Source organism: Poeciliopsis prolifica, unplaced genomic scaffold (assembly GCF_027474105.1).
Source record: "Poeciliopsis prolifica strain line A6 unplaced genomic scaffold, Auburn_PproV2 SCAFFOLD067, whole genome shotgun sequence".
Classification (NCBI taxonomy): domain Eukaryota; kingdom Metazoa; phylum Chordata; class Actinopteri; order Cyprinodontiformes; family Poeciliidae; genus Poeciliopsis; species Poeciliopsis prolifica.
In genome coordinates, this window is record NW_026562442.1 from 766,987 (window position 1) to 787,206 (window position 20,220).

Here is a 20,220-nt window from a genome sequence, read left to right on the forward strand (position 1 = left end):
ATTTAACTTCCAGTCCTGAGCTTTCAGGGGATAAAGCAGAACCACGGTGTTCTGCTGCAGCCACTGTTGCTGCAGCTGCAACCACTGCTGCTGCAGTTCCAAGTCTGAGAAAGATCAAGACTGCATCCCGTTCACTGAAAGAATAAAAAAAAAGGGGGGGGGGAGAAATGACGTTATTTGACCATGTGCCCAAAATCCTTAATGAATAACTTAGAACTAGGAGGAGGCAAACGCTGCCCCAGCTGTTTCCTGTTGAAAATGTCTGTGTAATGTAGATAAATGTGAGGGATTTTCTCTCTAAATCCGTCTCCTGTTCGCTAAATCTCACTTCTCCAAAACGAGCCTGCGCAATGGAACAAAGTGGGAATATTGAGATGTGACATTGCCCCGCATCTCGTCCTCTTTCTTTGCCCCGATTTCTTTTATTTAATGACTTCAAACAAGTCGCTCATTTTCGCCGGGCTTCTTTGTCTTTTTGCGGAGATCCGCGGTGATGTCTGGCGCTGCTTCCTCCCGGTGGCATTTATGTGACGTCCTCAAGGTAACGCGGCTGCTTTTCCATTGTCACCTTGCTCCCTGCTTGCGCTCAGCATCCTTCTGAACCAGAAGCTTTTCCTAACGTGTTTTTTTTTAAAATTCAGTTTGCATGCAATTCTCATTGTGTTTCTTGCATATTAATATCACCCCAATAATTCGCACCTTTTCTAGGGGATTAATTTATTATTTTTGACAGCTTTGCCTGGTTTGCATCTGTCCTCTGCGCCTCCATGCGTAATGCCCTATTTTGCACCAGAAAGCTTTAAAACTTTCACCTTAATTGCTGCTGAGTGTGCGTTATTAAAGCTTAAATATTTCACCGGAAAACGGAGGGAAAGCTTCATCTGAGGCGCTCCGGGGCGTTTAGAGCTGCGCGGTTCTGATGTGGATGTATTTATTCGGTTTTATTATGCACAGTTTGGCCCGGTCCGCTCGCTCCGCTGGCTTTGGCGGGATAACTCTTTTCCGTCAAACATTTTGGATCGGAAAGATCCCCTGGCGGCTCTTTTCTGCATCCTTTATTTCTGAATTTCGAAGCACTTTTCGTGCGTAATAACGCGCTGACAGCTTTGGCACCGGGAGACGGTGGCCTGCTTGTTAATGATATATATGATGAATGAATGTTTCTGATTAATGTGGATTGTTGCTAACTCCTTGCTATATGCTGGCTGCAGTATGGGGTGATAACGGGGAACGTGTGTTTTTAATTTGGACACACTCAGCATTAGGACTTATTGCCAGAGGTGCTCCTAATGGGGGGCCGTGGGGAGCCAATGCCCATCCCCACAAACCTGCTAGGTATCAAATTATTGGTTTTATTTACTTATTTGTGCAAACAAGTGAACATATCATTGAAAAGTTGATTCATTTCAGTAATTAAAATTGAAAATCTGAAATTTGCTGAGAAGTTAAGCCTTATAGTGATTTATTTTCAATATGGAAAGGAAAATAGGTATCCAAAGATGTAAATGGAATGTTTTGTGGAAGGAAAAACTGTGGCAGAAAAAAATGATCGAAGCAAAAATGAAAGTCACTTTTACAGGGTTTTTCTTTCTCTAACTTTTTGAATTGAAGTTTTTTTTTATATTTTAACATGTTGCACCTTTAACTTGTAAAACATTTTAAATGCTGAAACTATCACTATTAGTTCTTGAATCACTGATTCCAGCTGTGAATCTGCTCCAAACTCTTGAAGCGGCTTTCCGTTTCTCATATGCATCTTTTTCTGTCGCAGTTTTTCCTTCCACTTCACTTTCCACTAACATGCTTGGATACAGCACAGTCATCGTCTCATTGTTGGATATCTGTCATCTCTGAAGTCTCCTCTGAAATTCAGAAATTTTTGTATTGACCCGTTTAATCCCAGATTTTATTCTGCAGAATAAGCGCACAGATTTTATAATATTCATAAATTATTACATTTGGCTTTAGTGAAAATGGAGGCGTTTTACTCAGTTGTTGAGACCTAAAATTCTGCTTTTATCTTTGAAAACTTTCTCAGTGCACATCCGACTGGATTTTTTTAATGTAGAGTGTGCAGCCGGGTTGTTTTTGAAGCCGAACCGTTTCCCCTCATGTCCGGCTTTGCTACTTCAGCTGTAAGTCTCACGTTCAGGCTCTCCCTGTCTGGCTGTTCGCAGGGTGCGATGTGCTGTATCTCCTGTGGCCACACCCTCTCACTACTGCTGTGCATCCTCACCCTGACTCCGACGGCAACAGGGGCGGGTCCGGAGACCCTGTGCGGGGCGGAGCTGGTCGACACGCTGCAGTTTGTCTGTGGAGAGAGGGGCTTTTATTTCAGTAAGTGCACCTTTTTATTTATTCATAAAGGCTGGCTGTGTGGGTCTCAGAGCTCTCCGCCTCCAGGAGACTCATAAATAAAACAGCAGCCAGTTTGGCATCTTGTCTTGACTTTCCCTGCATTAATGTTTCGTCTGTAGTTCACTCCTTTTCTCCAGTCTTATCTCTGCCTTCAAGTGTTTTACTTTTAATCCAAGCAGAAATAAAGTACGACTGAATGTTTGGTGATTATTGTCAGAAAAAGAAAAAGGAGCAACTGGATGTTGCTGTAAAGTTTTGCCTTTTTTTCTCTCAATAGATTAAAGTATTTGTGCCCCAAAACATCCATATAAATCAATCAAGTTTATTTGTACGGCACAGTTATGAAATAAATAAAAAACTCAAATTTGTCGCTGAAAAGTTTCGCAAAACTGCGACGGAAACACTTTTTTCAAATCACACCGGATGTTACTACTGGCGAAAACAACAAAGAAGACAACAGGAAGTGGTTGAAGGATGATGTTTTTAATGACAAACTTATTTATGTGTGATTTTAATTGCATTTCTTTCTTAATAAAAACGCTGCAATTTGCAAAATTGTGTTGTTGTTTTTTTAGCACTGACAAAGTATTGCAAACATTTGTAACAGAAACGCAGATCCTGCTTTTTAAAGTATTTTGAAAACAATTACAATGTTTTCCACCAGTGTGCAACAAGTTTATTTATTTGACATTTGCAGAACTGGAGTTTATTCACATCGTTCACGTTTCATTGGCGGTCATCCAGCAATTAGATTGAATTGTATTTAATGTCCTGAGCAAGAATCATATCTCCAACAAAACCCTGTTCTGTCCAGGAACTGATTGTCCCTATGACTCATATGTAGTTTTGACCTAACAATCCATTATAAATGGTTTGGTTCCGTCCCAAACTTATGAAAGATTTTCCACATGCGGTAGACTTTGTCAGCTGCCAGTTTCAAGCAGAAAGGGAGAAGAAGATATAGCATTTCTCAGGGAGATCAGCATCTATAGCACATTTTCAGTTCTTCTCCTTTCCAGTTATTGATTGCTTTCACCTTCGGTTGAACCAGGAATGGTTTGAAAATACATGAGAACCTGTTGACTGATGGACAACTGGGGGGCCAGAAGGGGTTCCAGGTTTTTCAGCCGACAGCCAAGCAGTAGTGGTGGCTACTGTATGCTGAAGGGAAGGGAGAGCTCCTGAAATACACATGAAACCATTTTATTCCCATCGCAGTTTAGAAAGTGCTTCTGCAGAAGCTTCACACTGTCCAACAAAATCTTGACATTTATTCTGTCATACCGGACAGAATAAATACAGCACATTAAATAGCAACAGGACTTACATTCTTTCTACAGATGAATATTCGAAATATGTTATTTCTGTTAAGGCAATGTCTTCTACATTTGTTTCTCCGATATATTGGTGATCTCGCTAGTCTTTAACAGCAACTTTATCATGCAGAAAACTAAATAAAAACAACATTTCTGACGATATGTATCTTCTTGTTTAAATGGTTTTGACATCACAAAAAACAAAGCACTCTACAAGATGCTGCTTTTCTAAATACATGTAGCAAGTAGCTGTACTGCAGTTTTATCTCATCATATATCTGTATATAAAAATGGATTATTTGTCTTGTAAAGTGCCTATAGATTACCTAAATTAAATGTGTTATTACGCCAGCAAGCATCTAAACAGGATCTGTTTTGGAAACGTTGACTAAATGTTTTCATGGCATCTACGACTATGTTTGCATTTTGCACAAATTATCCTGCAAAAACAGCAACCAGACAACATTTTTAATTTCTTGTAACATTTACCTATGCTAACCATTTACGAAGACCGGAACGGTGAAGGACATTCAGTTTCTGCTGTGTATTTTTTATTTTCTGTTCTCCTCTTTAACGCTGCCAGACCTTACTACATTTATTGCTGCTTCTTTGATGATTGTTAGCACATTGTGGCCTGTATTTGAAATGCTCCTTTAATCACTGCTTTGGATTGCATACTTAGCACAATCTTTAAACTATCAAAGCCAGTTCCCTACAATAATTTGTCTCCAACAATAATAAACAGATTTTAAACAACCCTGCAACTTCTAAATGCCAAGTTTTAGCTTCTTTTCTGTGTATAAAAAATGGCAACAAGTGGGGATTTGATTCCAATCTTTATCTTTTTTTTTTGGTCCTTCAAATTTAACGCTGGCTAAATGCTAGCTAGCTCTCCTAGCGCTAGCTAACATTTAAGGTGGAGTTATATTGAAACTTTGCTAGCTAGCTAGTCCCTTTTAGCATCTTTTTAAAATTCGTTCTTGTTATGAGCCGCCTATAAAAAATAGCAGCAAGTGGGGATTAGATTCCTACATTTATTGTTTTTAGTAGTTTCTCAAGTTTACAGCTAGTTGTAGCGGTGCTAGCGCTAGCTAGTATATAAAGCAGAGCTGTATTGAAACTTCAGATGCTAGCTAGTTTTCTAGCTAGGTAGCTAGTCGTGTTATAGTTTATCCCTTTTTGGGAACATTATTAGGCAATATAGCCACTATAGGGCAGATCTGAGTTAGTTTTTGGATTCAGAGAATATGTTTAAAGAACAAGCAAGGCAACGATGGGGGGAAAACCTGGTGATGTTTATTCTCAGAATGCATCGTCTTCTTTACTGATTTCACAAATCGGTTTTTGACCAAGTGTTTGACCTGCAGTTATCAGGTTCTATTTTCCTCTTGTGAACCTGCTTTATATCGGGTGAAATTGCGTCAGAAACTCTTAGACTTAAGATCTAATTTACAGTTTATGGAAGTCAAACTCTAATGGTTGATTATCCTCTTGCTGAATTAGCATATCAGTGCTGAATTACTGCTGCTAATGCATCTGATACATATTGATCAACTGTCCAGTCATAAGGCCACCTACACCTTGTCGATGCTCATTGTTCACCCTGATCTGAAGTTATCATTTCTTTACCCAAACACACAATTTTTGGATACTCACCAAGTAATTGCAAAGTTTAAATATTGTCTCAAAAATCACCAGATTTCTTTTAATTTTCCCCTTATTTTCTGGAGAGGTTTTCTCATAATATTTCTGCTTTCTTTATGATCTTCTGTCCAGTTTTTGTAAAACCATTAATGTGATTGCTTAAACATAGAAAAGTGTTAAAAGTGTGGTTTTAAATGGGAAAATATTACAAAAACACTTAGATTATTTATCCTTCAGGCGGTTTTTCTACTTCTGCAAGCTTTCCGTTTTCTACCAAACTGTACCATCTTCAAATTTTGACAGTTCAACCCAGTTGGTTTTCTGGTGCTATAGATCAAGCAGTGGTTTTTCCAAATGGGTCTTTGTTCTGCTATTACTTGACTATAATCTTGAACCAATATTTTCTCTGTGTGGCCGTTCTCTGCAAACCCAAGAGATAGTGGTGGGTAGAAAAACTCCCTGGTTTCTCATGCTTGGTTTGAACTTATGCAAGTCTTTTTTTTTTATCTCTGGATGCCTGAATGCTTTGAGTTGCTGCCATGTGATTGGCTGATTTATTATTTGTGCAAACTAGGACTCAAACAAGTGCACCCAACAAAGTGTTGGTGAGTATATTGAACTTTATAAGTTCCCCTGTAGGAGAGGAGGTGTTTCATGCACACTCAGACGAAAAAGATGAGCTTTGAGCAGCAGGGTGCTGTTCTTTGGAAAATATGCCACTTGCTGTCTTCCTGGGTTTGACTGGTTTATTTTTCCTCTACGTTCGACTGTGTGAAACATCCGTCTGGAACCCGTTTGCTTTGCAAAGCGGCGTTGCTCCTTTCCCTGAAACCTTCTGCTCTGATTGATAATGGATACAAGAACCAAACCCTACCTTATCCACCTGAAGCAAGCAGCCAGTAGAGTACTACTCATTTTTTCCAAATATTAGCCTGACCCAGAAATCCCGACTTGTCTTCTCAATGCTTTACCAGATGGGCTGCGCAGTGATTTCACCGGGATGTTTGTTTTCTGAATCAAATATTTCATAAGGCTTTTTTGGCTTAAGTGTAAGCTCCAAGTAGCTCTCTGGCCTCAGTCACTTTTAGGTCATGCTAAAATATTTAGCCATCCAAATTTAGAACAGGACATCTTAAGAATGAATAATGCATAGCCCATTATGAGTCACAGGATGAGATAACTGGACATTTTGGGCTTGAAACGTATTGTTTTCCGAGTTATTTTGGGCTGCAGCCGTCAACGAGAGTTCCTGGTCAGCATTCAACTTCGTCAATTTCTCCTGAGCTCCAGAGGATGAGTAAACAGCACGTCACGCACGCATGCATGCATGCACCCACGCTTCAGCGCGCACGCCGAGGCCTCGTCCCTCAGCAGCAGGGGATTACAGGGATTACAGGATGATCAGGACTCCCCTCTCCTCTGCCCTCCATCACGATACACTGAGCTCAAACATGATGAGGAAGCATCTGAAGAAAGACCTCCTGTGTCCTCATCAGCGCCAAGAAAAAAAGTTGTAGTTTCCCCCGGAAAAAAAAAGACACCTGAACCAAAAAGTCTCCAAATCCCTCCGGGAATTAGGGCTCAGCAGAACAAAGAGGCGCCTCATGTAAAGGACAGTCAGTTCTCCGGATTTAGACCTGTTAGTCAGGTAGAGCGGATATTCAGGGAGTTTCACCCTCTGTTTTTGTTGGCATGTGGTGAAAATGAGTTAAACACCTGAAAGGAGAAGCATTGTCTGAAAATTGACTTTTCCAGCTTTACAACATATTGTAATTTTATTCCTTTATCAAAAATATACCTGGAGTGTCGCTTTGATCATGTTTAATCATGTTTGAGAAGTTCTTTAATCTCTATGGCAGAAACGCCTGGGTGGACTTAGCCCCGCCTTCGAGGCGCAGCTCCTCCTCAAAGCTGTCATTTACAAGCTTCCACCTCACCTCAGCTACTCTACCACACACTTCTTGCACTCAGCTCCTTCAGACTAGCCAGCAGCAATTAGCAAACACCTGGTAAAGCTGCTCGTCTGCTGGGCTCGTTAGAGGAGCTACTTGTCAGGTAAAAATGTAGTTAAAAGGTTAACTTCGGAGCCATGTTGAAGGCGGAGTTTCACAAAAAGCTGGAGTTTTTTCTGACATTAGCACTGAATTAGATGTGTTTTCGTCTCAAAGACAAAAGAAAATTTTAATATTTAATATTTGGAACCATGGAGAGGACCCTTGGTTAGGGTGATAAAGGAAATAAAAACTTCTCCAACAGTCAATGTTGGATTTTGGTTTGGTTTATTGTTATTTTCATTTTTTTAAAGCTTTACTTACTTACCAGGATTACCTTGATATATTAGAGTTGGATTTTCTAAAGAGTCCACCTCAAAAAATTGGGGAAAACTTTCATCTTTATCAACCTAAGATTTTGAAGAAGATTTGATCTGTTCGGTGTGTTGGACTAAATATGTTAAACTCATATTTAAAAATATGTCAGTATTTCAGATAAGCAAAGGCAAAGATGTAATTGAAATGCTATTAAATACTGAAGTAATCTCATTTAGATTCAGATAATGCCCTGTTGTTTTCCTCCACCCCTGGTCTTTGTTAGTTAATTGTTCCCAGCTGCAGCATGTCAGTCTTTATCCTCCCTCAGTATTAATGCTTTCTGCCTCCTGTTGCGTCACTTCGGTTGCTATGACTGTGGATTTAGTACTTTAATAAGATATTTGTTCCCTGTGAGATATTTCACTGTCATTTCTGCCATTCTTGACAGAATGTGGACCACATTTATCTCCAGCAAGTTTCATTCATAATGTGTTTATACAACAGTTTTCTCTCCCAGTCTTTTTTCTGGAATTTAAATGTAATTGGCATCAAAGCAGATATGAAACAATAGATAGTTGGTAGTTGCTGGGTCTGGGAAAGGATCAAATGCATTTTTTATTTAAAAAAAATAGTTTTACACTTGCAAATCTAAACTTGTGGCATCTGTGTAAGTTGGTACTTTCCTTGTATGTTAGATGTTCTTGACAATATTTGCTTATTTCCTCTGTATATGAAATTTGATGTTCGCTGAGCCTCTTACGCCTCTTATCTTGGGTTAGATTCAGTTTTAACATGATTTGTAAATGTCTAATTATTCAAAGATTTACACAGAGTGGTCTAGTAAAAGCATGTTGATGGCTTACAAATAATACAAACCCCAACTTTAACGATTAAATTTAAGAAATCTGAAATGTAGAAGACAGGCTGTGCATTGTATTCACTCAACACTTTTGCATAAATTACAAGGTTTCCTCCAGAAATCGTGCCAAGCCTGGTGGTTGGGTGCTTGGCAGTCGTTCATCCAGCGGCCATTTAAAAAAAAAAGTTTAAAGTTGACAGGAAATTTGAAGATATCACTTGATAATTGTGTTATTGAAAAATTGGAAGATTAATATCTGAACACCAACTATAAATTTTTAAAAAAATGCAAATATTTAAAAAGAATCTTGAATAAATAAGCAATGCTAAGCCTGGTGGGGGAAAAGTAAAGCCTCATAAGCCTCATCAGAGTATCATAAGCCTGGCCCGCCAGGCTTAAACCCTGAGTTACTGAGTTCAAAAGCATTTATTTTGGTGCTCATAATACATTTTTGGGAAAATAAATGTCAGTCTTAATTAAAACTTTAAGTCATGATGACACTGAAATGTACTGAGATGCAACTGCAGACATAAACTGAAGCGTGAAAAACACTAAGTTGGTGTTTTTTTGTTTTCACTGATAACCCATAGCAATCTCTTTGTTTTCATTTACCAATCAATAAGACCTTCCATTCCTTGACATTTCAGGAAGTACACAAGTGTAAGATCAAATTATCTTGCATCAGATTTCTTGGCTTTTGCACTGCAATGGTGGAATCAACCAAAACATATTTTTGGGAGGCACTAATAGTAAACGGGTAAATTTCTGCTGGGTTTCATCGTCAGAAACGCCGGCCATTGTAGGGCTTAGATTCGTGCGTTAGCTCCAATAATCTATTTTTATGAACCATAAAGAGCTGTAAAACTCAGCTTTCTGTGGCAGTTATTGAACCCTACATGCCTGTCACACACCAAAACAACAACAACAACTCCAAAAAAAACAAGTCTAGCGCTCGGAATGCAAGGAGACGATAAAGTAAACTCCAGCTTAGCACAGAGAGGCATAAAACCGATGCAAATTACTCTCATTTGTTTGAGAACACTCTTGGAAAGCAAGTCGTTGTTTATGAGGGATTAGCGTAATTATCGAAAGTGTTAAAACCTTTAAAACCAAAACCTTTTAGAGCTGAGTACTTCATGTATGTTTGTCCTAACTATCCAGAGCAGCAACCAGTTGATTTCTCTTTCCCTTCCAGCTGTTTGTGCAGCAGGGTGGCAAACTGTGTTTGGAATTACACCGGGTGTTAATTTGCAAAGCTTTTTCTTCTTCTTCTTGGAAATGCAGCCAATCAAACGGACACAGATTCCTGCTTTTCGCTCGTAATGGTTTGGTGTTTATATAACCACCAGTGTGGACTTGAGTTAAGTTTTTCTCTCTTTATTTCTTCACATCAGTCGTTAACATAGCAGCCAAGGTTGCTCCCACAGCAACACATCATCAGTTTGTTACTCAGTAACTGGAACAAATTCCTGGAAAAGCATAAAATGCTCAACAAGATTAGCATACCGTCAATCAAACGAGGTGTTTCATTCAGAAGTTATACATCCAGGCAACTTGGGTTTCCTGCTTTATAAATAATTCATGCACAAAACCTCCTCTCCTCTATCTCATTCACGCCTCCATTATCTTCTTTTTTTTCTCAATCCAGAAGAGAAAGATGCTTCTGTTTCTTAATGAAAGCTGCCCTCTGTCCAAGCAACATTGTCAGAACAAGGCAAACACAGAGCAGGAGTTAATGCACTTTGTCAGCGCTGGCAGGCTTTGGAGCCAAGAGCTATTAACTCTGAGAGAGAGAGAGGCATTTCCTCCTTGTAAATGCCATATTAAATTATTATTATTTCATTTGGTCACAGGGAAAAGCCCATCTTTTCCCAGCGTTTTCCTTCTTACCAAAGGAGCTGGGAATTCTAAATGGAGGGTCTGAGTTTCTCCAACAAAGAGGATCGACTTTGAGTGGAACGGCGGGAATGGCGTCATCACGAAAAGAGAGTGACCTTCAAATAGCCTTATAAATTTTTACTGAAAACATTTTCATAGCCTTTTTTGCTTATGTATGCATCTGAATGGCTCTAAAGCCGGGCTTTTTCCAAATGAATATGTGAATGAACAGAGAGGCCTCGATGTTTCTGCAGGTGGATCGGACTCAGAGGGCTGGAGAAAAAAATTAATGGAGCCAAAAATGGCTGAATAGAACATTCTCCAACACACAGCTGCCAAATTTGGTCCACAGTGTGCAATGTTCAATGCTGTAAATTTTACTTGTAGGAATTTAATGTCATTAGGTTGGTTCATATTTTACTTATTGCTGTTATCTTTGCTCTACTACAAGCATAACGTTGGGAAACCTGCCAGAACAATAAACACAATCTGTTTTATAGGCTGAAACTTTGCTAAGTCTGCTGGGAATGGACAATCATTATTATTATTATTATTATTATTATTATTATTAGTAGTAGTAGTAGTAGTAGTAGTAGTATTAGTATTATTATTAGTATTAGTATTATTAGTATTAGTATTATTATTATTAGGTCATGGGAATTTTGTTATAAAGAGATGAAACTTGGTCAATTTAGGAAAACTTTCCCGAAAAAGTGTGGCAACATTTCCACCAAAGCGCATGTGTCAAACTCGAGGCCCGTGGGCCAAAAACAGCCCACTGAAGCTTTTTATGCGGCCCACTAGATTCTAGACTAAACACCGACTGTGCTTAAAAATGATGTTATCAATTAGATCAATGCAGTTTTTATCTCTTTACTCTAAAATTATATAAATCAGTTCCTGCAGTTTCTTTCAGAATTGTCATGGAAATTCTCTCAGAAAATCATCAAATTTCTGCACTTTTTTGTGCCAACACATAACTGGGAGTTTATTGGAGATAAAAATGGTCAAAAACTTTAAGTTGTACTAAACAGCTGCCTCAGCCCTAAATGATGTCAGATTATAGTTCAAGATCAATACAGAAAGTAATAAAAAGTTACATTTACCATCATAATTAAGCACAAATATTGCAAATATTTCCAAATTAGTACCACAGGGACCTTCATTTTTAACAATTCATTGATATTTCAACAGGTTTTATAACTAAAACTACAGTTTTTCAGTAAAACTACTAAAAAGTTCCTCCAGACTTCCTTATGATCTCAAATCTCTCTGTACTTTCTGTGGATTGTTGCGGTGGTGGATTTGTGTCTTGAAATCAAAATTATGTGGGTAAAAAAACCTTTTTAATACCGTCAAACCAGGGATTTCCAAACTGTTTGTCACTTGGGGCCAAATCATCAAGTCAAAAGTACTGGCAGACCAAAAACTATGACTTCTTGAAAAGCAAGAACTACAAAAAATATACGTACATGCTCAACAACAAACTAAGCATGGAATATTTTAATAAAATAAAATTAGGAAAGCAATATGTTGATCAATGTCAAGTTAGCAAATTCTTTGGGACTCATTTAAAAAAATAATGTACAATGTAAGTAAACTTATTCTCAACTAAAGAACAGGATTTGGGTCACTTCTCTGGAAACACTCAATAAATTAATTATATACAATTTAGGTGCTTTACAGTTTGCTTTAAAGTTAAAGTAACTGAATAAAGGTTAAGATATTCTATGGAAATACAGAAAACACAAAGTCTGGTAATTAAGTGGTTATTACCCTTTGTTTCTATTATAATTTTGTCCTAGTAAAATGATTAATCACTCAGCTCCTTCAGACTAGCCAGCTGCAATTAGCAAACACCTAGTGGAACTGTGCATCTGCTTCTTCCAACTAATTAGTGCAACGCTGGTGAAAGTGTCAGAGGGTTACCAGGCAAGTGATGTGATGAGTTTTTAAAGAGACAGATAAACAGGATTTCAAGGTGTTAAATTGTGAAGTCATAGTTCATAGTTTCAAGTGTCTTTGTTCGCCAAACAGATAAACCAACAGGCTATGGGCCCAGCGCAAGGCGGTCGCATGGCATCGTGGACGAGTGCTGCTTCCAGAGCTGTGAGCTGCGGCGCCTGGAGATGTACTGCGCACCCGCCAGGACTAGCAAGACATCTCGGTCTCCTCGCGCACAGCGCCACACAGATGTGCCAAGGACACCCAAGGTCAGCAACCCGGGACATCGAGCGGACAAGGGCACAGAGCGCAGGACGGCGCAGCAGCCAGACAAGACAAAAAACAAGAAGGTGAGCAAACGCAGCACGACCGATTCAGACCAATGAACTAACACAATAAATCATTAAAATAATAAGTAATATGTAAATAAATCCAACTTACCTGGCTTTGTTTTCCTCCCACAGAGACCTTCATCTGGACATAGTCATCCATCCTTCAAGGTATGGATGATCTTATCACAGCTAAAGCCAACTTAATGCCATAAAATCATGTATTTTTGGATTGATTTGATCAATAACTAAATACCATTTTCATATAACCGTACCTAGAAGTAAAATAACAAATATTTATATTATATGGTCCTAATATAATATTTAAATTTCCAATATAGCCGCTTTAAGAAAATATTTGGTCACCCCTGATCTCTACAAACAGGCATGATAGCTAAAGTTGTGTTGGATTATTATTTTTTTTTTAAACTAAGCTCAAATAAGGAAAAATTAAGATTCTATAAGATTTTAGAGTCTAAGATTTGGTTTTTACATTGTCAAAAATATATAATTTGATGCTAGAAACTTCTACATTGGGTAAGTTGGTGCATATTCATAGCAAAATGTAGTGATTCTACAGCCAATATGGTGGCCATCTTGAAAATGGGCTAGCATCTTGAACATATGGTGCTTGTATTTGGCCAAATTAGGTGGATGTGTCATCATTTGGTTCATCCTTACCAAAGGATAAACCAATTCATCCTTTGGTGAAAGCTGATGTTCTAATGTTGCTAATATTACCATTATGTAACACTAATTTGGAAAATTAAGTGCACCCTACATTTGAATAACACCTCCTCACCACATCAGTTTGTTCTGCTTTTTAGACATCATGTTTTGCACTCCTAACGGTCACCTCTAAATATCAATCAGGATAAGATCTGGACTTTGACTAGGCAGCTGCTTCCCGTGTGTTGGTATATTGTTGATGAACGGATGTCAGTGCCTGGCTGTTCTGTTATTGACCCCAGTTTAGGCCAACCATTGGACAGATGGCCTCACAGTTGATGCTGCCATACTCTGGTTTACAGAGGCGTTAATGGCTGACTCATTGGCTGTAAGGTGTCCAGGTCCTGTGGCTCCAAAGCAAGCCCCCATCAGAACCCACCACTGCGTTACGCCTCCACTACAGCTGGTGTCAGGTCGTTTGGGTTTGGTTTTCTCCGAACATGGTGAATTATGGCCAAATCTATGTTTTGGCGTTTCGGTGATTTGTAGCACAGTGATTACAAACAAATGTCCTTGTACAGTCTTTTTCTAATTGAGATGTCATGAACTTTAATGATAACTTTAATTATCACCCCAAACACACTTACATTGACCATTTAATTACAAAATTTAACATTTCAAAAGTAAATTTTCTTAATGGAAGCTCTCGTTTGATAAAAAGTTTTGGTGGTACATGAGGTAATTTTTTTGGCCAAATTGAAATAGTTTCTTATTTAATGGAAAGACCGCAATTGTGAAATTGTGCTCTTTTAACTTTAGTTGAATGTGGCCAAAGTTTAGCACACATTTGCAATGGAAACGCCACTAGTGAAGTGGTTAAAAAGCTAAGTAAGGATTCATTCACACCTGTTTAGTCTGATTGAATCAAACTCTGGTTAGTTTGTCTAAAACGTTTGGTTCATTTTGGGAAATGTGAACGCAATCGAACTCTGATGCAAACCAAAAAACCAAATGCTGCTCTGCCTAAAATCCATGGTGTTTGTTGGTTTGAAGTGAACTCTGGTGCGATTCAAATACATGTACAGATCCCAAGTGAACTTTTCTGGGTAAATGCAACCAAACAGGAATCTGGCGCTGGTGGGAGAAATGGTTCTTTCCAAAGACAAAAGAGAAATCCTACAGCGAAATCCGATGTCATTCTATTTTTGTTTACATTGTACGAAGGAGGAAGTTGCGCTCATTGTCTTTTTCAGAGGCTTTTGTGGTTCTTGGTGCAGTGCCCCCACAGGCGAGGAGGGGAACAGGTTTTTCATAGTTTGATTGGTTTTAACCTCACCAACTGAAAATGTAAGAAATATTTCAGTTTTGGTCCCCAATGTGAAAATACTCTTAGATTTTGATGGGTCTCAATGATTGTTCTCGGTTTGGTTCTTGTAGATTAGATTGTTTTTTCTTATTGTTTGGGAATGGTATAAAATACTAAAACCACAGAAAGATTCTCCAGTTTCCATATTTACAGCTCCTAAAGTCCCATAGCGTTGTGACAACTGACCCGACTGTCATTGGTTGTGACTTCTAAGGTGTGTTTGTTTTTGTGTTGCAGGAAGTCCATCCGAAAAACTCGAGTCGAGGCAGCTCCGGGGGCAGAACTTACCGAATGTAGGGAAGCACCGAATGGACAACACCTTAGGAAGAGAGAAGGGAGTGGCCTTACCTGGTACCCCATTGGAATGGTTCACTGTATAACAAAACGAAGCTAAAAATGGCCTAAAAGCTTTAAAACAGTAGAAAAGTTGAGTTAAAAGGTTGGATGAGGGTACTTGTGATCATCTTAAACACTGCACCATTCCATATCGGGAGGAAATCTTTGTTAACTCAATCTAACAGACTAGTTTAGCTGCTAAGACACTATAAGAGCTTGCTATACCTCCATGTTTAAACGGCAACAACCACCTTCCTTGGCTCCAGTGAAGGTGGGGTCGTCACCCAAACAGGAATAGTTGGTCACATCCTTTTCACTCTTCTGATTACTTCTGTGTCACAGCCACATATAGCAGTTACTATCCCTGTTCAAATTCAATTCTATCTTAAGCGTTTGTTTTTATGCACTATGCATTACTGTGGATATGTTGTTTATCTGAAAGACCAACACCATGTTGTGTATTGTCGGACTTTTAAACGTTGCTGTTGTTAATTTCCTTTTCAAGCCCCACTTTAACCATAATTTGTAGGTTTTAATTTTTTAAAAATAATAAGCTTTTCAATTTACCCAAGATTTCTGTCTTCTCAGTTTGTCATGGTTGTTAAAACTCAACAGAAATGGGTCAGTCAGTGGATTCAAAGTTCAGCTGGCATAAATGAGAGCGCTAATCAAATAGTGACAATCAGCCATTATGTTTGTTTTCTGTTAGCTTTTCACAGGTCACCAGTTTTTCCAGATATGATTGCGAAAACTCCAGATACCTGGAGACAAACATGTTGTACAAATCATGAATGATCAGTTTTTTGAAAGTAACTTCTTTAGATAAGACAAAGAAAAAACTAAAATATTGGAGCCAAAAACTAAATTAACCACGCTGCTATTTTTTTTTTTTTTTCTTGGACGTTTATGTCATAAATCACCACAAAGTTGTGAAATGGGGGAATCCTGCAGGTCTGTCAGGATATACCCCGTCCTGCTTTCAGACTGACAGTTACATCAATTTTTAAAATTTGCCTTTTTTATTATTATTGTTATTTTATTTTAAACTTTGACTAGACCATTCCAAAGTAGCTCCTTCTTTACTAGTTTACCTGTAAATAGGCACAACAATTTTTTTCTGGATGATAAAATGCCAACAAAAGTTATTGTGATAAACAATAATATTGTTGTTTGGAGATTGTTTTCAACTAATATGAGAAATAATTTTCAAAAATCAGTAAAGAAAAATACAGAAATAACAGATAAAATGAATAATAAAGTCTCCATTAACAAAACTGTTCTTCTAAAAAGGGGTAAATCGAGACTTTTGTCATCCAGTTTTTGAAAAACTATAATCCTGGAAATGATTATTTGCATTTGTTTAGATTTGTCATGCAAATAATTGATTTATTAGCTTCACTAATCTTCCCTTTGACACTGATTGGTTCCCTGGTCCTGCAAAGTAAAAGCATTTACACAAGAAAAAGAACAAAAATCCCAAATTTTGTCTCATCTGACTTTGTCATTTTCTTCTACATGTTTGCTTCATTCCTTGTGTGGCTTTTGGTAAAATTAAACAGCATTTCTTTCACAAATCTCAGTTTCTCTGTGCAACTTTTCCACAAAAGAAATATTTGTAAAGAGCACAACTAACAGTGGAAAAACATAATTTTTTCCATTTCTCAATTCTATTACCGGTAGTTAAAATCCCAGTGAAATACGGTGAAGTTTGTGGCTACAACATGATGAAATGTTGAGATTTAGTAAAGTTTAGCCTAATTATCAGCCTATGATTTCTTATTTAACAGAGGACTAATACTAGTATTGTATAATTTGATGCAATGACAACCAAACAGCACAGCATCCGTTTCAAAGTCCACTGGGAAGTCATGCAAAATAAACTGGTAAACATGACCAACCAGCGTCTGACAGGGGAGATGCAGCATTGCAACAGTACACAATTACACTTATAAATAATCCAAATATGACTAAGGGTCAAGATCACCTTCACAAATTTCACAAACAAGCCAGTTCAGAGAAGTTACTGCATGATAATTGACAGGAAACAGTTTTTTTTTTTTTTTGTCTGAGCCTCCCTGAAAAAGCCCCAAAGACGGCTCATATCTGGCTCTGTCTCCTCTCTCTGTGTATAATCAAACTGTACTCCCATTATGTTAACCTTTGCATTACTATCACTCATTGTACATGATGGTTTCATATAGCAAAACTGTATTAAAAATCCTATCCACTGTATAATGGTGCTATTTTATAGTTTGGTACTTGCAAAGAGATGGCTAAGACAGACGAATGGCAGGGCTTACATTGGAGGTCTTCCCTTTTGCACAGCCTTGTGGCCACCATGTTAATAGTGATTTTATTTGTGAGCAGTTTCAGTAGTGGAAGCAAGTAAATGTATCTGTGTGATCTCTGTGAATGCATGGAGACTAAAACGAGAAAAAAAAACAAAAAAAAAGAAAATGAGTATACAATGTTGTGGCCCCAAGAAGGCAAAATGCTATTTTTTCTACTACTCTTAAATTATTTTCTCAACATAAGTCCCTTTTGCCAAATGTCTTGAGAAAAATACTGTGATTCTTCCAGTTGTGTTTAAGCTTGTTAAAGGTCATGGTGTGCTCTTGTCTGTCCAGAGTGTGTGCGTGCGTCCATATGCCTCCCTGGAAGCCAAAGTATATATAACATTAGGGGAACTCAAAGTGGGATTATGCAACTTTTACTTGACGTCCTCTATTGTTCGTAGAAAGTAATTGCATTTTGTTCATTAGTATAATTGTTCCTGTGATACTTTACATTGTTTTTATAGTTTGCATGATCATATTTAAGTAATTTAGGTAAAAAATATTTTCCTTGCAAAAATTACTTCAACTTAACATGATTTCGCTGTCCTGAAAATCCATCTATATTAGGAGGTTATACATTTTATTTTGTATTAAAAACCAGAACTTGTACTTGTGAATGAATTGGCACCTAAACCTAGCAGCAACAAATATAACTAATATTAGCTTTAACTTTGTTAACTGAGGCTACCTTCACACTGCAGCCTAAAGTGACCCAATTCTGAATTTTTTTTGTCAAATCGTGTTTTTGCGGCATGTTGTTCACTCTTCCAAATACACGCAACATGTTTGTGTTCTCTAGCATGAATTGTAAACTACCTGAAAGTGTTCCGCATGCGCAGTAGAGGGCGCAATGACTTCACAAATTGAGAGCGTGCGCAGCATTTGCGGAAGTAAACTTGGATGCTAACGGTGGAGCTTAGCTTACAATTTTTAAAGTTATCTTTAAAACAATAACAACTGTAGGGTTAGGGTTTAGGGTTAAGGGTTAGGGTAGCCAGCACATTTACAACTTAGGGGTTTTTATTTCGCTAAACATAACACAGGATCAGTCAAAGATTAATATTTCAGCTATTAGCTCATTTTAGCCTAAAACATACTGCAAAAGCAGCTTACATAATGTCGTTTACCCAAAGCAGACTACAAATTTTTACAAAAATCAATCATCATTGCTCATGGACTTTGATATAAAGGGAACTGAAAATGTTGGAAACATTTGTTTTTTGTCAGGTCTAAAACCAATACACTTTCATATCTGTTAGCATTAGCCACATTTAGCCAAAAGCATGCTAGAAAGTCTTGTTCTCAAAGCTTCAAGACCCTAAGTTAATACAAAAACTGCAAACATCCTAAATAAACTGAGGAACCTAACATCTTCATAATATTTTGTTAAACAATCAGCTATTTCCTTCTTTGACGTCTATGCTATGCTAACATAGCTAAGCTACGTAAGCTAACCAGCCACAGCGACTTCTTCTATAAACAGTCAAGCACATTCATGACTTTAGACTTCTTGTTTACTTTAACATTTATATTACAAATAAAACAGAAAAATGTAACATTTATTAGTAGATACATGCTTAATTAACGCTATTTTACATAAATTATAACAACTGTATGTACAAGTGAAGGAGTTAAATTGCTAAAATAGCTAAACAGTGGAGCCTTGATACAAGCAAATGGCACCAATAATTTAGAGAATTAGGCTGCTTGTATAATTTTGGTAAGACATTATGATTCCCTCTATTTTCAAAATGTGAAAGAATTCGTGTTTTAACACCAGATCGAAATGCTATTTGAGATTTTTCCACATGCACAAATCAACACTTGCATTTTTATCACCATTTAACAAAAGTTGCATGGTCCCACTTTCAAAGTCAGATAAGGTTTTAAATATTTTATTGAGGAAAAAAACAACTTAATTTTAGAAGTTCAGGAGCAGGATCACACCTCAAACACCAAATTATTAAAAATCAAAATGAAAAATTTGCTTTTATCCGATTGACTGGCATGGTTGTTGCTCTTGAGCTTCGAAAAATAACATTAAAGTGTGTGAATCTTTTGCAACGGCTTTTAATGTTCTTTTAAAAATATGTTCTTCCTTTAGATATACAGTACATACCAAAGACTTTTTAAATAAATTGTAACTCATGAAAATATAACTATAGCATGATCCAATTATCTCAACTCCACTGCAGTTTAATGCTTAAGTTGTAAAAAGTGAAAGTGCGAATGAACCAGACAGAAATCCCTTTGTGTATATTGCATATTTTAAGGAGCAAACCACAGAAACGACTTCAAATCATCTGCTTATGAATCACTCGAACATTTCAGTCTGTCAATTGTGTGAAATAATCAAAAAAGACTTAAGCACGGGAGGACGTGTGTGAGTCATTCATGACTCCCTGAAGTGTTTAATGAGTAAATGTATTTTCCTGAAGCTCACTGTCCAAGAAACTGTTTAATTACAGCCCTGTTATTTATGGTGCTTGATTGCCTTCTGTAGGGAAAAATACTGACAAACTGTTCACCATTCCTGCTGAATAAACCACTTGTCAACATCACAGAAATGTCTGGAGGCTGCTTTTATTCAACACTCACACGCTACACCTTGAAAAAAAGCTTTCAAAGCCCTTAATCTTTATCACACAGGGCCGGTCCAAAGCCTTTTGGAGCCCTGAGCAGGTTTTCATTTGGGGCCCCCCATACCAGTTGCTTTGTCATTCCAATGTGTGTAAAATGCTGTAGTTATTGTTTTTGTAATTAAATAATTACATTTTGAAATGAAGAGCTGTTGTTTTAACTATTTGAAAGTAAAATCAGATGATAAACATTAAAAACCTCAGTTATTCCACCGGATATTGAGTTTAAACATTAGA

At 37.6% G+C, this 20,220-nt stretch overlaps 1 protein-coding gene across 1 annotated transcript; it reads left to right on the top strand.

Moving 5' to 3' along the window:
• Window positions 1–234: 234 nt before the first annotated feature.
• igf1 (insulin-like growth factor 1) lies at window positions 235–20,037 on the top strand. The gene is made up of 5 exons (XM_055020347.1): window positions 235–541; window positions 2,178–2,337; window positions 12,402–12,658; window positions 12,773–12,808; window positions 14,910–20,037. Exons 1-5 carry the CDS (start codon window positions 494–496, stop codon window positions 14,967–14,969), a joined length of 561 nt encoding a protein of 186 aa, XP_054876322.1. The 5' UTR covers window positions 235–493; the 3' UTR covers window positions 14,970–20,037.
• Window positions 20,038–20,220: the final 183 nt, after the last annotated feature.